Source organism: Nannobrachium achirus (assembly GCF_963921795.1).
Source record: "Nannobrachium achirus genome assembly, chromosome: 1".
Classification (NCBI taxonomy): Eukaryota; Metazoa; Chordata; class Actinopteri; order Myctophiformes; family Myctophidae; genus Nannobrachium; species Nannobrachium achirus.
Window position 1 is genome coordinate 10,815,378 of NC_137810.1, and position 24,981 is coordinate 10,840,358.

Consider the following 24,981-nt stretch of genomic DNA (forward strand, 5'->3'; position numbering starts at 1 on the left):
CCCATACAATGAATAAATATTAGGACTGTCTTTGGCAGTGTGAGTGAGGCAGCTCCTCACCAGGGCAGGGAGCCACTGGGAAGGCCTGGCTGTATCAATCACATTGAACATTGAATGTGTTTGTAATTGCGACCGTAGGTCGCATTTACTACCAAAACCTCCACCGGCTGTCCGTGGGTGAGTCAGTGAGTGAGTCCGTCACACTTTTGCCCAGCTCATATCTCCACAACCGTTGCCCCCATCCATGCCAAATTTTGCACACACACTCCTTGACTGCCAAACTACAACCTCCAAGGACCCCCGGAGCCCCAGGGACCCCCAGGTCCCTGGGGGACCCCCAGATGTAAAAAATGACCAAATGTGGTCACACGTCACACTTTTTCCCTGCTCATATCTCCGCAACCGTTGACCCAATCCATGCCAGATTTTGCAGACCCCCATATGTAAAAAATGACCAAATGTGCAAAAATGACCACCCCAACGGGGCTGCTCACGGGGAATTCCTGGGGACCACCCACTCCTGGTGCTCCAGAACGGATGCAAAAGTGGTGGCGCCCCCAGTGGAGGACCCCCTCCACTGCAGCTCACATAAAATGCCGTAACTCGGGCTAGGAGCGTCCGGGAGAGCCGGGGCCGCTACCTATTCGTCCGCCAAGGCAACGCGGAGACCCCACCCCTCATTTCTCACATGGCCCTCTTCTAGCGCCACCTTCAGGCCGATTTTTAAAACACATTTTTGGACACTGCTCCTACAGTTTTTGCCCTAAAATCACGCAAATCGCTACACAGTATGTCTACACTCATCCCATCAACATGAATCTGTCCCATATAGCGCCACCTTCAGGCCGATTTTTAAAAACACATTTTTGGACACTGCTCCTACAGATTTTGCCCTAAAATCACGAAAATCACTACACAGCATGTCTACACTCATGTCATCAACATGGATCAGGAAGATTTTGGCAAAACACATTTTTGCCCTATTTGTGGAGATAAGCGACCGCTTATCTCCCGATTAGGGAGTCTTACTGGTTTAATGCCTACACAATAACATCCATAAAATATGGTATCTCTGGGGGTCCGACCTTCTCGTCATCAGCCTGTTGGAATGTTGCAGAGATTTCACCTGTTTAGTGGCCCTCATGAATTGTGATGAATTAAAACCTCCACCAACTGTCTGTCTGTCAGTCCGTCAGTCAGTCTGTCCGTCACATGTCACGTCACACTTTTGCACTACTCATATCTCCGCCACCGATGCCCCTATCCATGCCAAACTTAGTTTTCACACACACTCCTTGGCTACCAAAACACAACATCCACCCCTCATTTCTCACTCTCTAGCGCCACCATGAGGCCGATCTTGCAAAACACATTTATGGACACTGCTCCTACAGATTTTGCGCAAAGTGGTAAACAGTGTGTCTAGAGTCATGTCATCAACATGGATCTGTCCCCTTTAGAGCCTCCATCAGGCCGATTTTTTCAAACGCATTTTTGAACACTGCTCCTACAGATTTTGGCCTAAAATCACCCAAATTGGATGGCAAATCACAACCTCCACCCCTGATTTCTCACAGTATCTCTAGTCATGTCATCAACATCAACATGGATCTGTCCCATTTCCCATATTCCCTCCTGATTGGCTACCAATGCCTTCTAAAGTTTGTGTATGCGATTTGACGGTCGCTTATCTCCCGATTAGGGAGTCTTACTGGTATAATTAATAACGCAACAAAACACTTGACTTGGGCTCAATGTAGTAAACATGTTTACTCAGTCAGGAGTCAGATTTGTCCTCGTGTCAGGCAATAACCAGATCCCAAAGATTACTGACAAAGCTCTCCCAGACTCCCGGGTGATGTGTTCGACAAAACTGTGACTCACTTCAGCATATTAAAAAAGAATCAAGGTAGCATACATGCTTTAATTTGTTTTTAAGTTGTTTAATTCCCATAATTAAGTTAATTGTCGCATCATGTGACGTAGCCAACATCAAAGCAAGAATGCGCGCTCTCCGATGAGCACACAATCAAGGCTAGTTGAGAAATCAATACATGGATATTATTTGCAAAAGAAGAGTGCACGGCTAGTCGGCTACACACGACTCCTGTCCACCTACCTTCGATGTTTCCTCGCATTCGATACAGTCTTGAGGCGCATCTGTCGGCATCTGCAGTTTGAGATGATATTAAATATACCTGGAATGAATGAATACGGCGATCAAAACGAGCACTTTATTTTTTCCCCTTTCCCCTTTCTGTAACAACCCAGAGTGTTTCCCAGCCTGCTCTTCCACTTTATCACTGTGTGCCCCCGCAAGCAGCACCGCACAGCACAGCCTCCTCACAGCCACTATGATGATGATGATGATCCCTCACCTGGAACACGACTGGAGGAAAGTAGTGCCTACACGCTCTCTCTCTCTCTCTCTCTCTCTCTCTCTCTCTCTCTCTCTCTCACACACACACACACACACACACACACACACTCTCTCTCTCTCTCTCTCTCTCTCTCTCTCTCTCTCTCTCTCTCTCTCTCTCAGTGGGTACCAACAGTGCACTTGCCAATTACTTTTCTGTTAATTTGCTTTTTAATTGTGAAGATAAAATGGAGCGCTTTGGGACTCAGACAGTCGTTGCATTTCCTATATAGGCTATCTGTGTGAATAATGATGTCGTGTCGTCAGTCTCAGTCAGACAGACAGGTCAAAAACAGAACCCTCACTGACTGTCACTCACAGAGATGATGAATAGAACGATCGGACACATCGGAGCTTTTGTCCGATGTGTATGCATCTGCCGCTAGGGGGCAGCATTACATAATAATGTCCACGCCACTGTGCGTGTGTGTCATAGAGTATATAAAAGGGATGTGTGTGTGTGTGTGTGTGTGTGTGTGTGTGTGTGTGTGTGTGTGTGTGTGTGTGTGTGTGTGTGTGTGTGTGTGTGTGTGTGTGTGTGTGTGTGTGTGTGTGTGCATGTGTCTCTGTGTGCGTGAGTGCGTGCAAATGACCCTTCTCTGTCTGTCTGTCTGTCTGTCTGTCTGTCTGTCTGTCTGTCTGTCTGTCTGTCTGTATGTCTCTCTCTCTCTCTCTCTCTCACACACACACACACACACACACACACACACACACACACACACACTTCTCTCTCTCTCTCTCTCTCTCTCTCTCTCTCTCTCTCTCTCTCTCTCTCTCTCTCTCTCTCTCTCTCTCTCTCTCTGCAGTGGCTCTCTGCCTCTCTCTCCCTCCACATCCTTCAGAAGAGCGAAGAGAGAATTCAATTTAGTGCTGCCACACATTTAATTTAAAGTGTGCATGCTCAGTAGTAAGGCTGTGTGTGTGTGTGTGTGTGTGTGTGTGTGTGTGTGTGTGTGTGTGTGTGTGTGTGTGTGTGCGCGTGCGCGCGTGTGGTGGGTCGTAGACCGCCATACAGTGTGATAGCGTGTGGTGGGTCGTAGACCACCATACAGTGTGATAGTCGCAGTGTGGTGGGTCGTAGACCGCCATACAGTGTGATAGTCGCAGTGTGGTGGGTCGTAGACCGCCATACAGTGTGAGAGTCGCAGTGTGGTGGGTCGTAGACCGCCATACAGTGTGAGAGTCGCAGCGTGTGGTGGGTCGTAGACCGCCATACAGTGTGAGAGTCGCAGTGTGGTGGGTCGTAGACCGCCATACAGTGTGAGAGTCGCAGTGTGGTGGGTCGTAGACCGCCATACAGTGTGAGAGTCGCAGCGTGTGGTGGGTCGTAGACCGCCATACAGTGTGAGAGTCGCAGTGTGGTGGGTCGTAGACCGCCATACAGTGTGAGAGTCGCAGTGTGGTGGGTCGTAGACCGCCATACAGTGTGAGAGTCGCAGTGTGGTGGGTCGTAGACCGCCATACAGTGTGAGAGTCGCAGCCCCAGCCTGAAGCCTCAAAAGTCTAGTATCTGCTGCTCTCTTTCCATAGGGATGTCCCTTTGGAGTGATGGTTAAGATATTATACTTTCACGCGGGAGACCTGGGTTCGAAGCCGGGTGGGGAGGTTCGGATCACCTCCGTTACGCGCGCGTGCGTGCGTGCGTGTGTGCACTGTGCAGTGTGCACACGTGTGTGTGTGTGTGTAGCCTTTGGGCTTGCTTGTGTTCCACAGTGAGTGAGTGAGGGATCGCCTAATCGCAATTATTTGACCTAATCGCAATTATTTTGTCATATTTGTCAATCGTTTCCATGTTGAAAAATGTTCTTACATTTTCAAACATTTTCCAAAAATAGTGGAAATAGCAGATCTACAAGCTCACAACGCGTCACGATGCGACGCGTTGCGAGCTTGTAGAACGGCTATTTCCACTATCAATGTTCTTGTATAAAGTTGTATAAGTTGTCAAATAGGTCAGTAATTTCTTTGTATATTTAGTTTATATGTCATATCTGCCATGTGCAACTTCAAAGCCAAACAGAAATGTAACTGTCAACGACAAAAACACAATGAAATCGCTAATCGCAATTATTTGAGTGACAATGAATAGTCATGTAAAATGTCATAATCGTGACAGCCCTAGTGAGTGAGTGAGTGAGTGAGTGAGTGAGTGAGTGAGTGAAGTGAGTGAGTGAGTGAGTGATTGCAGTGAGTGAGTGAGTGGGTGGGTGGGTGAGTGAGTGAGTGAGTGAGTGATTGCAGTGAGTGAGTGAGTGATTGCAGTGAGTGAGTGAGTGAGTGAGTGGGTGGGTGGGTGAGTGAGTGAGTTAGTGAGTGTTTACACAATGCTGTACTCCCTACAACTGTATATATGTTCCCCATTTTCAACCGTTTTTATTATAGTTTGACACTTGCTTTGGCAATGTAAACGTATGTTTTCTCGTGCCAATAAAGCTCCTTTGAATTGAGTGAGTGAGTGAGTGAGTGAGTGAGTGAGTGAGTGAGTGGGTGAGTGAGTGAGTGAGTGAGTGAGTGAGTGAGTGAGTGAGTGAGTGAGTGAGTGAGTGTTTACACAATGCTGTACTCCCTCCAACTGTATATATGTTCCCCATTTTCAACCGTTTTTATTATAGTTTGACACAATTGCTTTGGCAATGTAAACGTATGTTTTCTCATGCCAATAAAGCTCCTTTGAATTGAGTGAGTGAGTGAGTGAGTGAGTGAGTGAGTGAGTGAGTGAGTGAGTGAGTGAGTGATTGCAGTGAGTGAGTGAGTGGGTGGGTGGGTGGGTGGGTGAGTGAGTGAGTGAGTGAGTGAGTGAGTGAGTGAGTGATTGCAGTGAGTGAGTGAGTGAGTGAGTGAGTGAGTTAGTGAGTGTTTACACAATGCTGTACTCCCTACAACTGTATATATGTTCCCCATTTTCAACCGTTTTTATTATAGTTTGACACTTGCTTTGGCCATGTAAACGTATGTTTTCTCGTGCCAATAAAGCTCCTTTGAATTGAGTGAGTGAGTGAGTGAGTGAGTGAGTGAGTGAGTGAGTGAGTGAGTGAGTGAATGAGTGGGTGGGTGGGTGGGTGAGTGGGTGAGTGAGTGAGTGAGTGAGTGAGTGAGTGAGTGTTTACACAATGCTGTACTCCCTCCAACTGTATATATGTTCCCCATTTTCAACCGTTTTTATTATAGTTTGACACACTTGCTTTGGCAATGTAAACGTATGTTTTCTCATGCCAATAAAGCTCCTTTGAATTGAGTGAGTGAGTGAGTGAGTGAGTGAGTGAGTGAGTGAGTGAGTGGGTGGGTGAGTGAGTGAGTGAGTGAGTGAGTGAGTGAGTGAGTGAGTGAGTGAGTGAGTGAGTGAGTGAGTGAGTGAGTGCCTGGGTGAGTGGGTGAATGGGTGAGTGAGCGGAGCGGAGCGCTGGGTCCTTTCCACACACAAAGCCACAATGGAGTCCGGCAGTGAGCAGCCACGGTGCTATTATAGCCCTAATCCTGCCCCTATTATACCGGCCAGAGAGAGGCAGCCAGAGACACAGGCAGAGGGAGGCAGCGCTGGAGGTGAGGTCATCCCAAACAGCGCTCAGCCAGGGTCACCGCCTCACTATAGAGGGGCCGACCGACGCACAGATAGAGAGAGAGAGAGAGGAAAATGGAAGAGAGAATGAGGGCTGAAAAAGAAAAGGGCCTGCAAGAGCCTGAAACGGAGGTATAGTCACATTACGGACACCAGGGAAGGGTTCAAAGAGCATGTATGTAGGTCTACACCACTTCCCAAAACACATGGGAAAAAAATACATTCCCCTAAAAAGCTATGTTTTTCAAATTCAAAGATTATTTTTCCAATAATTTCATGAAGAAATCTAAGAAAAATCAAAGAAATTCCATGAATTGCCCGAAGCGTCGCGATGTTTGCCTATAGATGTGCTGTTTTGTGTTCGTTTAGCCATCTGTGTCACACTGATCAGGTCATAACAGGCAAACATTCACTGAAAATAGGCTAACATTCTGCAAAAATAGTAGCCTGGTTAGACTGTGATAGAGTCTGGTTTATTAATCAGGCAACAAAAATAGCCAACTTACAAGCACACAATGCATTTATACGCGATGCCTTTATGAACTCTGCGAAGGGATTTGGTATAGAGGGCCAAGCATAGATGCCCCCGTCAAGAAAATATGTACTGGTGGTTAATTACTTATTTTATGCCCTGTCACAGTGTTGCTTGCTGCAAGCGTTTTTGAAAATCCCATGAGTGATGCTGGAAAGGAAATGTAACTGGCAAAGGATGGTAAAAATATTTCATTTTTTATTTCATACGCATATGAAACCACACTACAATACGAGCATGAAACCATAATGATGGCAATAACAATTGTAATCATGTTAATTATAACCAAAAAAATTAAATAAAATAAAGGCTGAAATAAAGATTTAAATTGCTATATAGGAAGTAAAAATTACACGCTAATCTTGATGAAATGAAAATAGTAAACCAGTAAAGTAAAATAAGAATTGGTACATAAATAAAAACAATAAATAAATATTGTGAATAAATACTGTGAATAAATAAGAACAAATAGATCAATAGTTTTAACCTACACCCCAACAAAATAAATAGATCTCTAATGCGTCTATACTGGCAAAGTTTCGATGAGGCAGTTCCATGTTACTTGTTGTCACTTCCCTGTAATCCACACGTCCACAGTGACCAGCTCTGTGGTGATACACAGCAGTGGTTCTCAAAGTGGGGTCGGGGGACCCCCCAGGGGTCCTTGAAGAGGTCCCCAGCAAGATGAGTTAACAATTGCAATTGCATCAGTTTGCAGTTTTTTTTTTTTACCACTTTCAATAAACATAGAAAGCAGAGCTTTTAGATCTATTGTTGAAAAAGTTTGACTCATTTGGGAAAACTGCAGGAAAATGTGGAATAACTTTGAACACGTTTAACACAGATCATCTCTTATGATGGTCCCTGGCACAAAATATTTTCAGGTGGGGGTCCGTGGTGAAATGTTTGAGAACCACTGTTGCAAAGGGTCCAGGACCGCCCCAACAGGAAGACTTTAAGGGCCCTGACAGTGGCCCCTCGAAGACCCCCCCGGTTTACCTATTTGAACCACTTAGGTCCTATTTTATATTTCGGTTACTTTAAAATAATCGATCTGCCAGCAGCTGTGACATGTGAGCTTGTAGCCCTGCTATTTTTTGAACCCTTACAGATCTCTGAATGTTTTGTGGGTCCTTGCAGAGGCGTCACAAGGGGTAGGAAAGTGGGACTGAGTTACTGGGGCCCAAGGTGGAGGGGCCCTAATAACTTTATCTATTGAAAAATAGCAGATATACAAGCTCACAGCGCGGCACCGAGTGCCGCGCTGCGAGCTTGTAGATCTGCTATTTTTGAAAAGTTGTGAAAATGTGTGAAAATCTTCAATCTTTTTAAGCCAACATTTCTAACTCAAATTTTGCTTCTGGGGGTCCCTGGAACTAAATATTTTGAGATCGGGGTCCATGGCCAAATACATATCATCTTGGGGGTCCTTGACATAGGTTTCTTGCACACATTTTCACGATTTTTCAAAAATAGCAGATATACAAGCTCGCAGCGCGGCACTCGGTGCCGCGCTGTGAGCTTGTATATCTGCTATTTTTCAAAAGTTAACATTCTTGGGGGGCCCGCAGTGAATCCTTGTACCCAGGGCCCAGAATTTGGTGTGACGCCCCTGGGTCCTTGAGATTAAAATGTTTGAGAACCACTGGACTAAACCACTGTCCAAACTCCACTTCTTTTGTAGGTCCAGATCAGCTCTTGTCATTGAGTGAAACACCAGTCACATTAGTGCGCTCTACTCTAAGTACTTCTCCAGTGTTCTTCTGATTGTGGGACGTTGTGCCGTTTCCATGCAAACAGTTTTCATTTGACTGATTCTTTTCCCTCATGTTCTTGTTCTATATATATCTATTCTAAACACAAGAGCATTATATCTTGAGTTTCAGCACAGTTTCTGGGCCCATCCCAGGAAAGGTGTCCTTGTACATTCTATGGTTATTCATGCTTCATCGTACACATGTGATATCGTGAATAACAAGTCTTGGTGAGCAAAATAATGAAATAAAAATAATAAAAGAAAAACCTCAGTAGGCAACTGTGAAATATTACGCCTAATTTATGCTCTGCCGTCCAACGGTTTCACTTGCCGATATTGGCAGATCTACATGCTTACGATGCGTCAACTATCCAAAAAACTTTGTGAGCATGTAGATCTGCAATGTTTGGTGCGCGACACGTTTGCACGACAAAGTATAAATCCAGGCTTTCGCTGGCCAGTACAACTGCATGCCGTTGGTACATTGCCCAGCCCTACACCACATCACCTCCATCACCACAGCACTATTACTCAGTCCATAGCAGCTTACGGGAGAAACAAAACTACGTGTTAGGGTGTGGATTCAACCCAGCCATCCAGAGACCATTAAAAAAATGAAAAAAGCTAATGTTTGCATAGGTAAATATGCTCAGCAGTGTTAGGGACGAATGGAACAGGGTTAGCGCAAGTCCAAGCCATTGCTCTCCCATGATTCAGTTTGTGGTTTATATGTCAGGATGTCGGGGTTTTAGGGCCAGTTTGCCCGACCTCCTCCTTCCACTTGCTCCGTGGCAGTGAATCTCAGCAGAGTATAGTAGGTCCGGCGCTGAACACTTGTCGCCCTGTCTGTCTGTCGCTCTGGCTCCCATCGCCCTCACAGTTTAACAGCCAAAAGTCCAAACTGAATCAGTGAAGCAACCCTGGCGTGGATGATGTTCTAACCCTGTATATGAACAGTCAGCATCCACCTGATTTGCTCAGGTGGCGGATTTCACAGTTGAAACTTGAATATCTCGAATACTCAACCACCTCCATCTCTCTCTCTCTCTCTCTCTCTCTCACACACACACACACACACACACACACACACACACACACACACACACACACACACACACACACACACACACACACGCTCTTCCTCTCCTTTCCCACACACACACACTCTCAAACGCCACGCTTGCATTCTTCCTTTTGCCCAAGTCTGGTCACTCTCATCATTGATTGCTTGGTTTAGGTCGGTCCCCCCCCCACCCCCAGCCAGTCTCTCGTTCTCTCCTGTCCTTCCCTCCTCCAGGATGAGGTGAGCTCAGAGGAAGTAGTCGGGGGGAGGGGAGGTGGGGTTGTTGCTGGGGCGCGGCGCGGCGGCAGGCGGGGGGGCCTCGCCAGCCCCGCCGCTCCCCCCGTGGTTGGCGCTGCTGACCAGCTTCTCGTAACGAGCCTTGTAGGCGTCCCGCTCCCTCATGACGCGAGAGAGCTCGCACTGCAACTGCTCCAACTGGGTGGAGAGAGAGAGAGAGAGAGAGAGAGAGAGAGAGAGAGAGAGAGAGGAATGGTGTCATTACTGTCCTCAAAGCATGAGGTGTATTATGTCAGTGGTCCTCAACCTTTTCAGGCCGTGACCCCCAAAATAATCATATTTGAACTGCGGACCCCCCCTCCGCCACCCTGACGAGCACTAAGAGTTGAGGTTATTACATTTTGTATGACACGGTTCTATTGTGAAAATAGCCGATCTACATGCTCACAACGCCTCGCAACGCCTCGCAACGCCTCTAATATTTGACAATTTCGCCAATGTTTAATTTGTCATTTTAGAGCACATATTTCAAACTCAAGGCCCGGGGGCCAAATCAGGCCCGTGATTGAATTATCTTCGGCCCGTGGGATGATATTTAATTACTATTAGAACTGGCCCACTGGCCACTGGTATATTGCACATGCAATGCCTGAGATTCAAACCAAGGTCTCCTGCATGAAAGTCCAACATCTTACCCATCAGGCCAAAGGGATATCCCTATGGACTGAGGGAGATATTAGACTTTTGATGCCATCAGGTTGAGGCAGTGAGTCACTCTGTTACACACGCACCACCATAATACTACAAGTCCCACAATGCACTGCTAGTGCATTGGCACGTATTGGCTCGACTTGTACCATTTTTTAAATGTTGGCCCCCTGTGCATTTGAGTTTGACATTCCTGTTTTAGAGGTATTGAAATTCCTTAAATTGGCACTTTAGAAATGTGCAGGTACCCTCTTTACACTTAAACTTTATGTTGGTTTGTTGTAGATGGAGAAAGAGAGGGGGAAGACCACCCATTTTCAATATTGAACTATGTCATTGATATACCTTAGAGGAGGTGTGTGGAAATAAAAAAAAAAAGGTTCCCCCCCTGGCCCCTTCTGTGTTGCCTAGAACTGGAGGATCGATTCACCGGTGTGATTTACAATACAAACCCCAAAATCAATCCTCCAGTTCTAGGCAACACAGAAGGGGGGAAGTTTATTTACTCCTCTAAGGTATATTAATGACATACCGGTAGTTAAATATTGAAAATGGGTGGTCTTCCCCTTTAAGTAAAAGTACCGATACTGCTATGCAGAAATACACTGTTGCTAGTAGAAGTCCGGAATTCAAAATTCACGCGAGTAAAAGTACAAAAGTATTGGTAACAAAATGTACTTAAAGTACAAAAGTAGAAAGTATTATGCAGAATGTCACATTTCACAGGATTTCAAATGTATAAACATATTTGAAAATAGAAGATCTACAAGCTCACAATGCGTCGCATTGCAGCGCATTGTGAGCATGTAGATCAAATGGCCCAAAAATATATATAGGGCGTAAGTGGTTAATGTTTTGTTTTGTAATAATAATCAAAATCTAGTAAAGTAACTAGTAACTAGTTTTCAAATAATTGTAGTGGAGTAAAAGTACAATATTTGGATCCAATTTGTAGTGGAGTAGAAGTAAAAATATTGGAAGGAAATACTCAAGTAAAGTACAAATACCTCAAAATTGTACTTAAGTAAATGTACTTAGTTACTTTACACCACTGCCTCAAAGCATGAGGTGTATAATGTGAGTTGGTTGCACATTGTGTTACCCACCGGAAATAGCAGATCACGCAACTCAGTAAAAATCAGGCCTCGGTGTCAGAATAAGAATGAAAGGTATGCCACGCACCACCGAGCAAAAGAGCACGTATAATGAGTTGAACAATTACGCATTGATGTATTATAATGATACATGAACGATAATAACCATTATGCTATCAGAAACCAGTTTGTAATGGTGTGAGTAGATGTCTGGCTTTACATGCAGGAGAGCAAATCCCGGGTGCTACAGCCGATTTACAAACTCTAAATGCGACGCAATCACCAAAGCTTTAAAACAGGGTTGAAGCGGTTAAGCTCATCTTGATGCTTTATTAACTAATTTAGCTGGGCCCCCCTGGAACCCCCTCCAATACCCCTGAGAGGCTACAGGAACCACTAATGTAGTCTACACATTGTTATTTATGTACTTATTGCGACCGTAGGTTGCAGTTTAGTATGAGAAACGGCGCTTCATGTCTCTGTATGTGTATGCTTTTTTACTGTCTTTGGTTTTGACACTCTGACATCACGCTCTGACATCACTGTGATGTCAGGAGAACCACACTGACAGAATCCCTTTTATGCCCTTATATGGAGATCTCTGATCTGATGATATCAATGTTAAGCCCATATCTAACAGGATTTCATCTGGTAATGCCCATATATGGAGGAAGACAGCCCATATCTGAGTGGCTGGTTCTACAGACAGGGATCTCCAGTCCATATATGGGCATAAAAGGGATTGTATGTATGATGTCAGATGTCACAGACGTCATAGGACTTTCACATAACGAATAACTAAGTAAGCATATTTAGGGTCTCACAGCATATCTCCACTGCGCACTGCCAACAACAGAGGTAGCAGTTTACTATCAGAACCGTCCCAGCTTGTCCATGTCTGCCCGGTCGTCCGTCCAGACGGACAGGTAACACCTGACACTGTGGTTCCCCTGACACATCACTGTGACATCACAAGGTGACATCACAGTGATGTCAACTACTCAGAGCAGGGTTCTCCTTATGGGCATAAACACAACAGGTGACATCACAGTGATGTCAGATACTCAGAGCAGGGATCTCCATATATGGGCATAAAAGGGATTCTGTTAGGGATCTCCATATATGGGCATAAAAGGGATTGTATCCCAGATGATGCCCTGTTAGGAGAACCACACTAACAGAATCCATATATGGCCAAGACAGATGGCGCGCAGGGACGTGCTGGGCCCCTGATTCAGCCCGGGAAAAGGAGTTGGAGAGGCCCTCATTTTTTTTGCCTCCTGGACGGGTTAGGGTTAGGGTTGAACTGTATGTAGACCATCTAGGAGTAGTCAAGGAAGCTAGAGAGTAGTGGACCGGTATTCATATGATAGACAAGCCAGTGGGGCCAATGTGATGGCTCTGTGTGCTGCTGCTACTATAGAGAGAGAGATAGCGCTGCTGCTACTCAAATATTGGCTATTTCAGATCATGAGAGACAAGCCAGTGGGCCAATTGGTCGCTTATCTCCACAAATAGGCCAAAAGTTTGTTTTACCAATTATCAAGACATACGGGCAGTTGACAGTTTGCCATGGTTACTCATTGAAGTTGAATCTCCATATATGGAGATAACCTACGCATCACACTAAGTCTGACCTCTGCACCAGCCCATATTTGGGCATGAGCAACTTATGTCTCCATATATGGAGATATGATGACATCACACAGTCCTCAGCCGATGATGTGGCGTGATGTCATACAATACACAAACGAGCCCTACAGTATAAAGGGGCAATTCTTGCCAGGAAAGAAGCATTTCTTCGACTCAGACCTTATCGCCAGGGTTGGCTTATAGCAGCTGTCGGTAGGACCATATATGGATTCTGTTAGTGTGGATCTCCTATGGCCGGCCTGGACCGGCCGGGAATGGACCGGCCGTTCGGGAGTTGTCCCGCTTTACCCAATGGCCAGCACGTCCCTGGGCGCGACCTTCGCCCTTAGGCGTCTTATGAACACAATGTGTGTGCACTGTATACAGTATGTGTGTGTGTGTGTGTGTGTGTGTGTACCTGCTGTGTGAGCACATGTTTCTCAGACTCCAGTGCGTGGCGATGCTGCAAGCGCTTGTAGCGGCAGGACTGGGCGTAGCCGCGGTTCTTGAGCGTGCGTCGCTTCTGCTTCAGGCGCACCACCTCGTCCTTGCTCACGCCGCGCAGGTGTCGGTTCAACTCCCGCACCGACAGGCTCACCAGCTGCTCGTCGGAGAAGCGATCGTCCACTGCACACTGCCAACAGACAAAGAAGACATTAAAGTGTTACTTTGACACAGTGACTCACCCATTGGATATACAGTATATATATATATATATATATATATATATATATATATATATTCATATTCAGGGGAGACGCTTACAAAAGTGGTCTCATACAAAATAAATCACTGATATTTTATCAAACCCTATATACCTATTGACCGGAGTCCCCCAGGGGTCTACACCATATCCAATTCTGAATCCTACTTCTACGCCATAAATCTTGGCATAGAGGGAAAATTGCCAATCTACGATCTCATCATGTCTCATGTCTCATGTTCAGCCCAGAATAGGGAGGCTGTGGTTAAACTGCAACATTTATAAACCAACCAACAACTTAGAGGGCCCTGGAGCGAGTCAAACAAACTCATGGCCTAGTTGGTCCCCTAGGTAGAGTTCTCAACGGGCCTGAAAATTATGGCCCGGCCCTAACTGGGCCAGCCCGAGGCTGGCCCGGCCTAATTAGCATACATTTTAGGCCGTACCCGGCCCAAAATGTCGGGTCGGGTACTTCGGGTATGGTCCACTAGTTAAAGGCCCCTGCGAACTGGGCCATCTAACTTGACTACAGCCTACTCAGGAACGATGCAAGTTGGGAATGCATTCCCCATCCGGTTATAATACCTGTTGTACCCATTACATCTGTGTGTCCGTTCCTTTCTACCCTATATAGAGATCTCAGTATGTATCTGTCTGTCTGCCTGTGTCCCTTTTATGCTTATATATGGAGTTGGAGATGACTAATGTCATCATTGTCGCCCATACATGGGCATGTTGATGCTAATACTTTTGTACTTTTACTCAAGTAAAATTTCAAATACAGGACTTGTACTTGTAACAGAGTGGAAGCAACCTTCTACAGTCTACATTGTTGCGACCGTCAGGTTGCAGTTACTATCAAAACCTCCACCGGCTGTCTGTCAGTCTGTCCATCACACGTCACGTCACACTTTTGCCCTACTCTTATCTCCGTCACCGTTGCCCCTATCCATGCCAAACTTTGCACACACACTCCTTGGCGGCCAAACCACAACCTCATTTCTCACATGGCCCTCTTCTAGCGCCACCATGAGGCCAATTCTTGCTAAACACATCTTTGGACACTGCTCCTACAGATCTTACCCTTAAATCACGCAAAGCGGTGCACAGTATCTCTAAAGTCATGTCATCAACATGGATCTGTCCCATTTCCCATATTCCCTCCTGATTGGCTACCATTGCCTTCTGAAGTTTGTGTATGCGACCTGACGGTCGCTTATCTCCCAATTAGGGAGTCTTACTGGTGGTATTGCTACTTTTATGGGGCCTTGTGCGCTCACAACACGTGTCAAGGTGTGTCAGCTGTACAGTATGGGTGACTGGCAGGGGCCACATTTTGTGATACATGTTCCATGATCCATAATCTGTCATGTAATCTGATTTAGTGTGAGTGACACTGATCAGGATTATGCACAGCAATAATAGCAGATATTAAGATAAGGAGACGCTCACGTTGTGCTCTACATACTGTACAGCACCGTGAGAGACTACCGGTATTCCAGACCACTGGATAGACATACAGTAAACACGCAACATGCAAGTGTTTTGGCTCTTTTGGATTACAAGGACAAACACGGTGTAAAGTAGTACTGTACTAGCCTGACACTCAGCCTGAATTTACATTTCGTTTCACTTCATTATTCAGTCTGAACTCACTTCGCCCCAGGGTGATTGCAGGGATGGGCGTTGCCAAAAAGAGGCAGTCTTCAGCGATTGGTTCACCGACCAACACATGACTGGCTGGCTAGTGGCTAGCCTGTTGCTTGCTAGTGCTACTTGCTAACCAAAGAAACAGTCAGAATAGGAGCACTACGAACTAGTAATCAAACACAACATAACATGCCTGCTACTGGTGTTTCATAGCGAGATCAATACGATCGCATTTTACCGCAATTTACCGCATTTTAGTTCTGGGAAACCCCCACCCACGCTGATCACAAGACGCTGATTCACGACGCTGATTCGCCGATCGGATTTTCAACCGAGGCAGTGCCTCTTCAATGAGAGCGATGCTAGACCTGAATCGCCAAAACAAAAAAATTAAAGGGGTGTGGCTAGCGATTCAGTGTCTGGAACTAGGCTAGTACTGTACCTTAAAGCCATACTATGTAACTTTTTTAATAAAACTAATCTTAAAATTGTCCTAACTATTAAATCGCAAAGGTTTTAGAACCCCAACTCCGTTAATTTCAGCCCCTAAAGCCTTCTGTAAATATGTTTTCTATGATCCTGGCCGGGGTCCGGATTTCGCTGCAAAATTACGTCATCTGCATCATCCGTATACGTTGTGTGTACGTTGGCCAATCACATCGCGGATCATACACACATGATACACTACCGGCCAATCACAGCGTGTGCTGCGTCTCTTCAGGAAGTACACTCCCTCAGCAACAGTGTTTACGATGGTGAAGGATTCTGCCTCTTACTCCCCAAATCCTGGTCAGAAAATTACGTTCTACCCCTCTACGGATTTTGTATCGGTCGCGGTGGTTTGCGTCTCCGCTCAGGTGGTCCGCGGCGACTCCGGGCGAAAAATGGCCGAAAAAAGCAATACCGCTACTGACCACTAGCTGAGCAACACAGTATAGCTTTAAAGGAGCATGAAACACAAAATCACCTTTTCTATAAATATATATTATATAAATGAGTCACTTGTGATAGGGAGCAGTGATATGGTTCAATTTGCCCATAGGCTTGGGGATTCAGAGCTTTCTGCTGTCTCTGTAGCTATTTCTGTGTACTTCCAGTTTCTAGGTCCAAAAGAAATCTTTCGCGCCACTCATTAAATATTAGCTATCAATGTTCTGTGGTGTAACGTGACGTAGGCATATCTAATTAATATTAACGTTTGTTTTACAGAGTCGTATCAAGGGGGGGGCGTGGTTTCACTGTATGCTTGTTTGCCAGAGAGAAGAGCAGGCTCTCTCAACGGACAGTTACACTGTGTGGTGCCTGTGTTATTTTCTGTGTAGTGTAGCCTGTGTGTGTGTGTGTGTGTGTGTGTGTGTGTGTGTTTGCGTGCGTGTCGTGACAGTGCACGCACACACACAACGTCCACACACGGAAAACAGCAGATCTACAAGCTCACAACGCGTCGCGAAAGCGACGCGCTGTGAGCTTGTATATCGGCTATGTATGTAGCCTAGCTAATAGCCGTAGAGCCGAAACCAACGTGTTTACATGGTTGAGAAGCTATTGCTGCTACGGCTGTTAGCTAGGCTACATAGCTACATAGCTAATATACAAGCTCACAACGAGCTTGTAGATCTGCTAGTTTTCGTGTGTGGACGATGTGTGTGTGCGCGCACTGTCACGACACACACACGCACGCACGCACACACACACAGTCACTCACACACACACACACACTACACAGCAAATAGCTATAGTGATAGCCTAGTAGCGTCCATTCTTCACTGGTTCCGTGGTCCATAGCTGGATAAAAGCTCAGACAGCTTGTTTGTAAAATACCTGCACATTTAAATTAGTTATGTAACCTGGAGTTGCCGAATCTTTATACTTTTTACACCTCCAATGGCTGGTTTTAAAAAATGTTTCCGAAATGGAACAGCAACTGCCCAGTGCCCACTGCTGACAGCTTCGCTCTGTCTCTCTCTGATTCTGATAGAAGACGCATTACTCCGCCCCTCGCCCCCACAACGGCAGATAACCACGCCTACATTTTAGAAATCTTTTCATATCTCAAGTCTGATAAAACAAATAAAGAGGCGGGGTTTCTGACCCCTTTAAGTACACTTTTGAGTTATTTGTACTTTGCCTGAGTAATTCCAAATTTCAAATACTTTTACTTCTACTCCACTACATCTCGGCTCCAAATATTGTATGTTTACTCCACCACAGTCATTTGAAAACTTTAGTTACTGGCTACTTTGTAGATTTTGATCATTATTACAAATATATATATAAAAAAAAAATACATTAACAACTTCAGCCCTATTTATACATTTAGGCCATTCGAAAACAGCCGACCTACTGAGCTCACACAATGCGTCACGATGCGACGCATTGTGAGCTTGTAGATCTGCTATTTTCAAAAGGTTAGCATGCGTTTGAAAACTTGAAATGGGACATTCTGCATAATGAGTACTTTTGGTACTTTAAGTACATTTTGAAACCAATACTTTTGTACTCAAGTGAATTTTGAATTCCGGACGTTTACTTGTAACAGGGTATTTCCACACTTTTACTTGAACCATGCCGTGCAACATATTTCACACGTTCTGGATTTGTTTCCATGTGCTATACAGCCCCGTTTCTGGCAGTGGCGTCAGTTCAGCAAAAGCTAGGGTATGGCAAAGATCGGAGTCCTCATGGAAAAGAGGCTTTACATTTTGTATAACACGGTTCTATTGTGAAAATAGCAGATTTACATGCTCACAACGCCTCGCGCTGTGAGGCGTTGTGAGCATGTAGATCGGCTATTTTCACAATGTCTTTTTTACACAAGTTTCTATGGTTTCTTGGGCTGGATATGGCAGCCGGGAATGGTTGTTGAAGTGCAGCTAAACTTAGTATGTTAGTAAACGTGCCACCATTAACAATAATGCATTGCACCTGTGCAGCTGACCTGCGGAACATGAGAATATACCATTTTGTCAAGCCGGGGAGAATACAAGTCTGGAGAATATAATCATAATACCTTGTTAAAGTGACCATTTCGTAAAATTTTGCATTTGTAGTTATTTTACTGTAATTTAACAACATAATAACCAGCGCAGATAGACAAAGAGACATTCATGGATTTAGATTTAAAAGTAACTTTTATATTCCCCCCTGGACCCAGGGTATGGCAGCTGCATACCCCTGCCATACCCAATTGACGCCCCGTTTCTGGTATGGGCTCAGAAGCTGCTCCGGGGGTTTAGTAGTTCTAAGCCACAGTTCTGGGAATCCAGGACGCAGAGATCTAGTCGATTGTCTACCGTATATTTGTTTATTTTCGTGTTTTAGAGGCTCTACAGTGGAAACCAATAAACCAAAACGTCACAGAACTTCACAGGTTCTGGAAGGTTCTGGGTTATCCTTCGAAAAGAGCCAACAGATGACCTATAGTGAACTTCCAGTCAGAACAAATAGAACGGAGAGCATCCCAGATGGGCCAATATTTTCATTCAGAGGATTTCAGTGGCGTCAGCTCAGCAATAGCTAAGGTATGGCAACATGACTTGTCTTGGACTCCGCGCGAAGGCGCACGTGCGAGACACCAGTCATGTTGCCATACCTTAGCAACAGGCATGATACATTTATTTTAAGAAGTACATTTTATTTTTTCCCCCTGTAGCCAAGGTATGGCAGCTGCTTATTATTATTATAGTTCACCCCCAAACATGACTTATAGTCTATCAATTACACATCCCTTCTGAAGCCTTGAATTCATGGAGATTTGCTTTTTTTTTTAAACAATAGACGGTAATTAAATTATTGGCTCAGACCTAAAAAAAAAAACATAATAATATTTTTTTTTAAAAGGCTTCATGGGCTGTGTAATTTTTTGGGTGAACTACTCCTTTAAAGGGGAGAACCACGCTTTTTCAACATTGAACTATGTAATTAAAGATTATAAAACAAATCTTCTGTGTTGCCTATGGAGGATTGATTTTGGGGTTTGTCTTGCAAAGTACACCGCAATGACATCATCACATAGTTCAATTTTGAAAATGGGTGGTTCTCCCCTTTAAAGGTCTTTCTCAGAGAAACTTGACAGGTCGACATGGGCTCATGTGCGTCTTGCTGCGTCACCCTTTCTTGTTTTCTTTTTTAGTTTGTTTTTCCTGCACTGACCATTGGACCCTTTTTTTTGTTTGACTGCACTAGGTTTAGTAGTAGTAGTTAGAGTATTTTGCTTGTGTTTGACATGGTGGTGAGATACTCTTGTAGCACTGACTAGCATTGACTGTTATGGACACTTTTGTTGGGGAACTGTATTGTATTATAGTTGTGCTTAAGGTTTGCTTTTTTTGTTCAAGTTGGCTGTTTCACATTGAGTATTGACAGTTTATGTATATATTCTTCGTTCCTTTTCTTTGTTGTACCTTGCTCTTTACTGTACTCTGTTCTTTTTTGTTATTTTCATACTTCTCTGTAGCTTTGTAAATATCCTTATACTGCTGTGCTGCCTCTGGGCGACTGATTTTCCCCCTTGGGATAATAAAGGTATCTATCTATCTATCTGTCTATCTATCTATCTATCTATCTATCTATCTATGGGCGGATTCGGGGAGGCGAACCTCTGACCTTCTGATCAGGCCTCTCTTCCCACTGGGCTGCTCTGCTGCATGGGCACAGCGGCGCATTACAACGTGACAATAAAATGTGACAGTAAAATGTTCATTCAGTGCGAGAGCTGTGACACAAAGGGGATTTGAGAGCTTGTGACGCGACAAACCTCCACAAGCAGACCTTAGCCGAGTCTATAAATAGCAGCCGCGGGCAGGAGATTTCTCCAAACATCTGTGTGTACAGTATGTGGTGTACTTGTCATTTATGCTCACAGTTTAGAATAGAACATATAGGCTAAAGGCTTTAAAATAAAAAAGGTTAAAGATTAAAACTAGCAGCACTTTTCCTGTCGTTTTAGAGAGTTATCCTGCAAGTGATACTTAGTTCTATAGACACAGACGTTCATAATCGCAGCCTAATGATCATCCTGATCCAAATCCTTTACTGTGTGATCCCTCTCTCTCTCTCTCCTCGCCCTCTGAGGCCTCACATGCTGTTTTCTTATACCAGTGGGTCTCAAACTTTTCATCTCAAGGACCTTGGTTTGCATTAAGGCAGTGTTTCCCAACCTTGTTTCTGCCAGGGCACACTTTTCATGGCCAAAACTTAGATATACGGTGTGTGTGTGTGTGTGTGTGTGTGTGTGTGTGTGTGTGTGTGGCTATTTTCAAAATGTTTGCCTCTTTCTTGTATTATTTTACAATTAGATTTTGGCCAATGTTTTACCAGTTTTTATATAGCTTGTTGATTACTTTTGATGCAGTAATGGTCTTTTTTCTTTTCTTTCTTGAGGTATTAAAAAGGTTTTAAAATAAGTCCTTAAAGGAGTAGTTCACCCCCAAAATGACTTTTTTTCTATTGATTAGTCACGCCATGGAGAGTAGAGTTCAATAATATTTTTTGGTTTTTGTCACATTCCTAAGACAAAAATGTGATAACAATAAATGTACCCCCATTGATTCCGGATGGTGACCCGTTTCGAAACGGGTCACCATCCGGAATCAATGGGGGTAAATGTACTCAAATCAAATTTTTGTCTTAGGAATGTGACAAAAACCAAAAAATATTATTGAACTCTACTCCCCATGGCGTGACTAATCAATAGAAAAAAAGTCATTTTGGGGGTGAACTACTCCTTTAAATTGTGACTTCACTGTCAAATTTCAAAGGGAACACCGTCCAAAGCATCTCAAAGGGCACACCAAAGGTTGAGAAACACTGCATTAAAGGCCTTGGAGTGTAGAAATGGAAATGGACCGAAAGGGCCAATTTGGTTCCATACTATGAAGTACAGACCAATAAGGGTCCTATAAGGGTTAATTTAGTCCAAAACCACCAATAGTTTCTCTGGAGACCCACTGGGGACCCCCTCAAGGACCCCTGGGGGTCCAGGATCCCACTTTGGGAATTGCTGTCTTAAAGGTGATACACCATGAAATTTCACTTTTCCTATTTTAAAACCTTTTTTGGGGGTCCCACTAGCACCTTCTATCCTCACAAAGTCCCATTTCTGACCGTTGTGTCTTTCTCTGGTTTTGGGAAGGCGGAGGTTAAAAGCATCCCACGGGTTCTCAAAACAGGCTGTCCAGATTTGCTGCCGTCGCTGACGTCATCGACGGACGTTTTTGAAGATTTTTTATTTTTTTTTCAAAAAGTTCTTTTTTTTTTCAAATTTTTTTTTTTTTCAACAAGATTTGGGGGGGGGGGGGGGGGTGGGTGGCGCAGTTCAGGCCAAAGGTGGTACTGCAGCTGAAAATGCTCTGAGAGCCATTCAAAATGAGAGAGGCTCTCTATTCAGGAGTGGTAATTTAGCCTCAAACCTTTTGAAAAACGTTTTTGGGACATAAACAATATGACATAAATACTTTTTAAATGCATGGTATATCACCTTTAAGGGACATTCACACCAAGCACTATAACGAGAACATGATCATTCACCATTGATCATTCACCATGATCATTCACCATTGTCTTTGTTCAAGCTCAACTCAGTCATCCACTTGTTGAGCTAGAACGATTTTTTTAAACAATATCTTTATTGTAGTATATATTTCATTATAGTTTTTGTTTGTAGTGTGAACAGCCCTTTATAACAATGGTTCTCAACCTTTTCAGGCCACGACCCCCAACATATTTTAACTGGGGACCCCCCACCCTGACAAGCACTACCAACCTCATGTTATGTCAATCACAATTGCACACTGCCGCCCGTTTCGTATTTATTTTCGGACCAGGGTTGATTTTTTCATATTTTTGCAACTGTCGCCACTGGGTCCTTTGCTCTCTTTCTCTCCTCTCTCTCTTCTTGGCCTGAAAAATGCTTTGGAGGATTTCGGATTCCCAAAACGCAACGAAAGACCGCAGTGCAGTGTGCAACCAGCTTAAGAGTTGAGGAATTACATTTTGTATAACACGGTTCTATTGTGGAAATAGCAGATCTACATGCACACTACGCCTCATGTTGCAAGGCTATTTTCACAATTTTGGCCTCTAATATTTGACAATTTGGCCAATTTCTTATTTGTCAGATCTACATGCTCACAACGTCTCGCAACGTGAGGCATTGTGAGCATGTAGATCGGCTATTTTCACAATTTCTGCCTCTAATATTTGACAATTTGGCCCGTGTTTAATTTGTCATTTTAGAGGTATTACAAAAGTCCTTAAATTGTCACTTTAGAAATGTGCATAAAGCCTACCCTCTATATACACTTAAACTTTATGTTGGTTTGTTTACTTTTGAAAAAAACAAGTGTTGCACATTATGTAAATCATCTGGGGGACCCATAGGTTGAGAACCACTGCTTTATACAACCACCTTTACCCATAACTTCATTTAACATCCCAACTTTCAGCCAAACCAGATCCCCAAGGTCTCTCTCTCTCTCTCTCTGTGTGTGTGTACCTGGTTGAGTTGGAGGTGGTGGTGGTGGTGATGGTGGCCGTGCATGGGGTGGTGCTGGTGGTGATGGTGCTGATGGTGGTGGTGCAGCCGGCCCTGGGGGCTGAGGGCCTGTGGGTAGGGGCCCGAGGCCTGCGCGCCCGCCGAGTTGGGCAGCGATGGAGGCGACAAGAAGAGCAGCTGGCGGTGGCACATGTCGCCGCCGCCCTTGATGTCGCCGCCGCTGTCGCTGCCCGAGTCCCCCAGGTTACTGGTGGAGCTCTGGGAGAGGTTGGGGAACTGCGGGAGGAGACAAGGGTTACTGGTGGAGCTCTGGGAGAGGTTGGGGAACTGCAGGAGGAGACATGGGGACACGTAGAGGTGAAGGTTTATACAGTGGCGTCAGTTCAGCAAAAGCTAAGGTATGGCAACATCGCGCGCGTGCAAGACACCAGTCATGTTGCCATACCTTAGCAACAGGCATGATGAATTTATTTTAAGTCCTTTTTTTTCTTCCCTGTAGGCTCTGGGTTTATAGCAGGTGTTATCAAACTTTTTGAGCGGTGATTGCCGTTTCTACATCTGACTCTGTATGTTTGTAGGTAGAGTATGTCTGTCTGTCTGTATGAGTATGGCATAAACAGCTGCAACTGACTGCAATACACTGCTGCAACGAATCACATTAGTTAAGAGGGAGGGAGAAAGTTAGCGGCAGCCCGTCCATTTTGACCTTTCATTAGCGTTTTTCGCGACACCTTGGTGTGACATTGTTTTATACGCAGGACTCCATTTTATGGGGGACATATTTTTGGCAACCATACACACACTTGATTTATAGAGCAATTTAAAAAATGAAAATGAAACAAAGCGGGTCCATTTGGTTCTAATTGTACCCTCTCAGAGTTCAACGTTTTAGAAGCACTCAAACATATCACCAAACTCGCCATCATCACCTGTGAGCTGACCGCTGCGGCGGCAGAGTTGAGCAGAGCCTCCACGGCGTCCTCGCACCCCAGGAAGCCGCCGCCGCCGACCGGCCCACCCCTCTCCCTGTCCCCCCGCTCGGGGCCTCCTCCTCCTCCCAGGGACCCCAGCAGAGAGGCGGGCCCCCCCGGGCCCACCTCGCCTCCTCCTCCGAACTGCTGCTGCAGCGCCGCCAGCCAGATCAGGTCCTCCAGGGAGGCGGGGTTGGGCCCCTGCGGGCCTCCCCCCGCGCCGCCGTGGTGGTGGGGGGCCGGGCTGCCCTCCATGGTGCCCTGGGAGCCCTGGGAGCTGATGCCCGACGTGAAGCTGTTGGACACGGAGAGCGGGAAGGAGATGGAGGAGGACGAGGAGGACAGCGAGGAGGAGGCGGACGGGGGCGGGTGGGCGTCGCTGAGCGTGGGCGAGGGCGGCAGGGAGTTGTACGGGCTGGAGTTGAGGCTGGAGTCGTGCGGGTGCGGGGGGCCCGCGGCGTACGGGGAGCTGGAGGGGTCGTGGTGGCAGTGGGGGAGGCCCGACGACTTGTGGTACGTGCTGCACGGGGGAGCGAGCGGAGGGGTGTCGGACTTCACCTCGAACTTGAGCAGGTCAAAGTCGTTCAGGTACTCCATGGCGAGCGGGCTGGGGGGCTCGGGCAGGGAGGCCATCGGCAGGGAGGGAGAGGAGGACATGTTGCGGCTGGCGCTCGGAGGAACGGGGTTTTCCACGGCCGTTGGCTGTTTCTGCGTGTCAGGATCATGCGCCTAAAACCCCCTCCGTTGTCTCAGTGCAGTCCATACACAACGGCGGGGCCGATGTCCGTCTCCTGGTCAGGTGTCCAGCGGGCAGACCGGTGATTGAGTTAGGTTCCTTTTGTGGCAAAGTGCGAGTCCCGGTGCCCTTGTCTCGTTGTCCCCACTGAGGAAGGGTGATCAAAGGAGATTAAAAAAAAATAACCAAGCATCTCAACCACATTAAAGGAGTAGTTCACCCCCAAAATGACTTTTTGTTCTATTGATTAGTCATGCCATGGAGAGTAGAGTTCAATAATATTTTTTGTTTTTTGTCACATTCCTAAGACAAAAATTTGATTCGAGTAAATTTACCCCCATTGATTCCGGATGGGGACCCGTTTCGAAACGGGTCCCCATCCGGAACGAATGAGGGTACATTTATTGTTATCACATTTTTGTCTTAGGA

At 45.5% G+C, this 24,981-nt stretch overlaps 1 protein-coding gene across 1 annotated transcript; it reads right to left on the reverse strand.

Annotated features, from left to right (window-relative positions):
* Positions 1-9,572: 9,572 nt before the first annotated feature.
* nrl (neural retina leucine zipper) lies at positions 9,573-24,473 on the reverse strand (the record flags this gene model as incomplete). The annotated part of the gene is made up of 4 exons (XM_080727025.1): positions 9,573-9,761; positions 13,416-13,631; positions 22,846-23,121; positions 23,775-24,473. The coding sequence occupies 4 exons, from the start codon at positions 24,471-24,473 to the stop codon at positions 9,573-9,575; spliced, it is 1,380 nt and encodes a 459-aa protein (XP_080583151.1).
* Between the last annotated feature and the right edge of the window lie 508 nt (positions 24,474-24,981).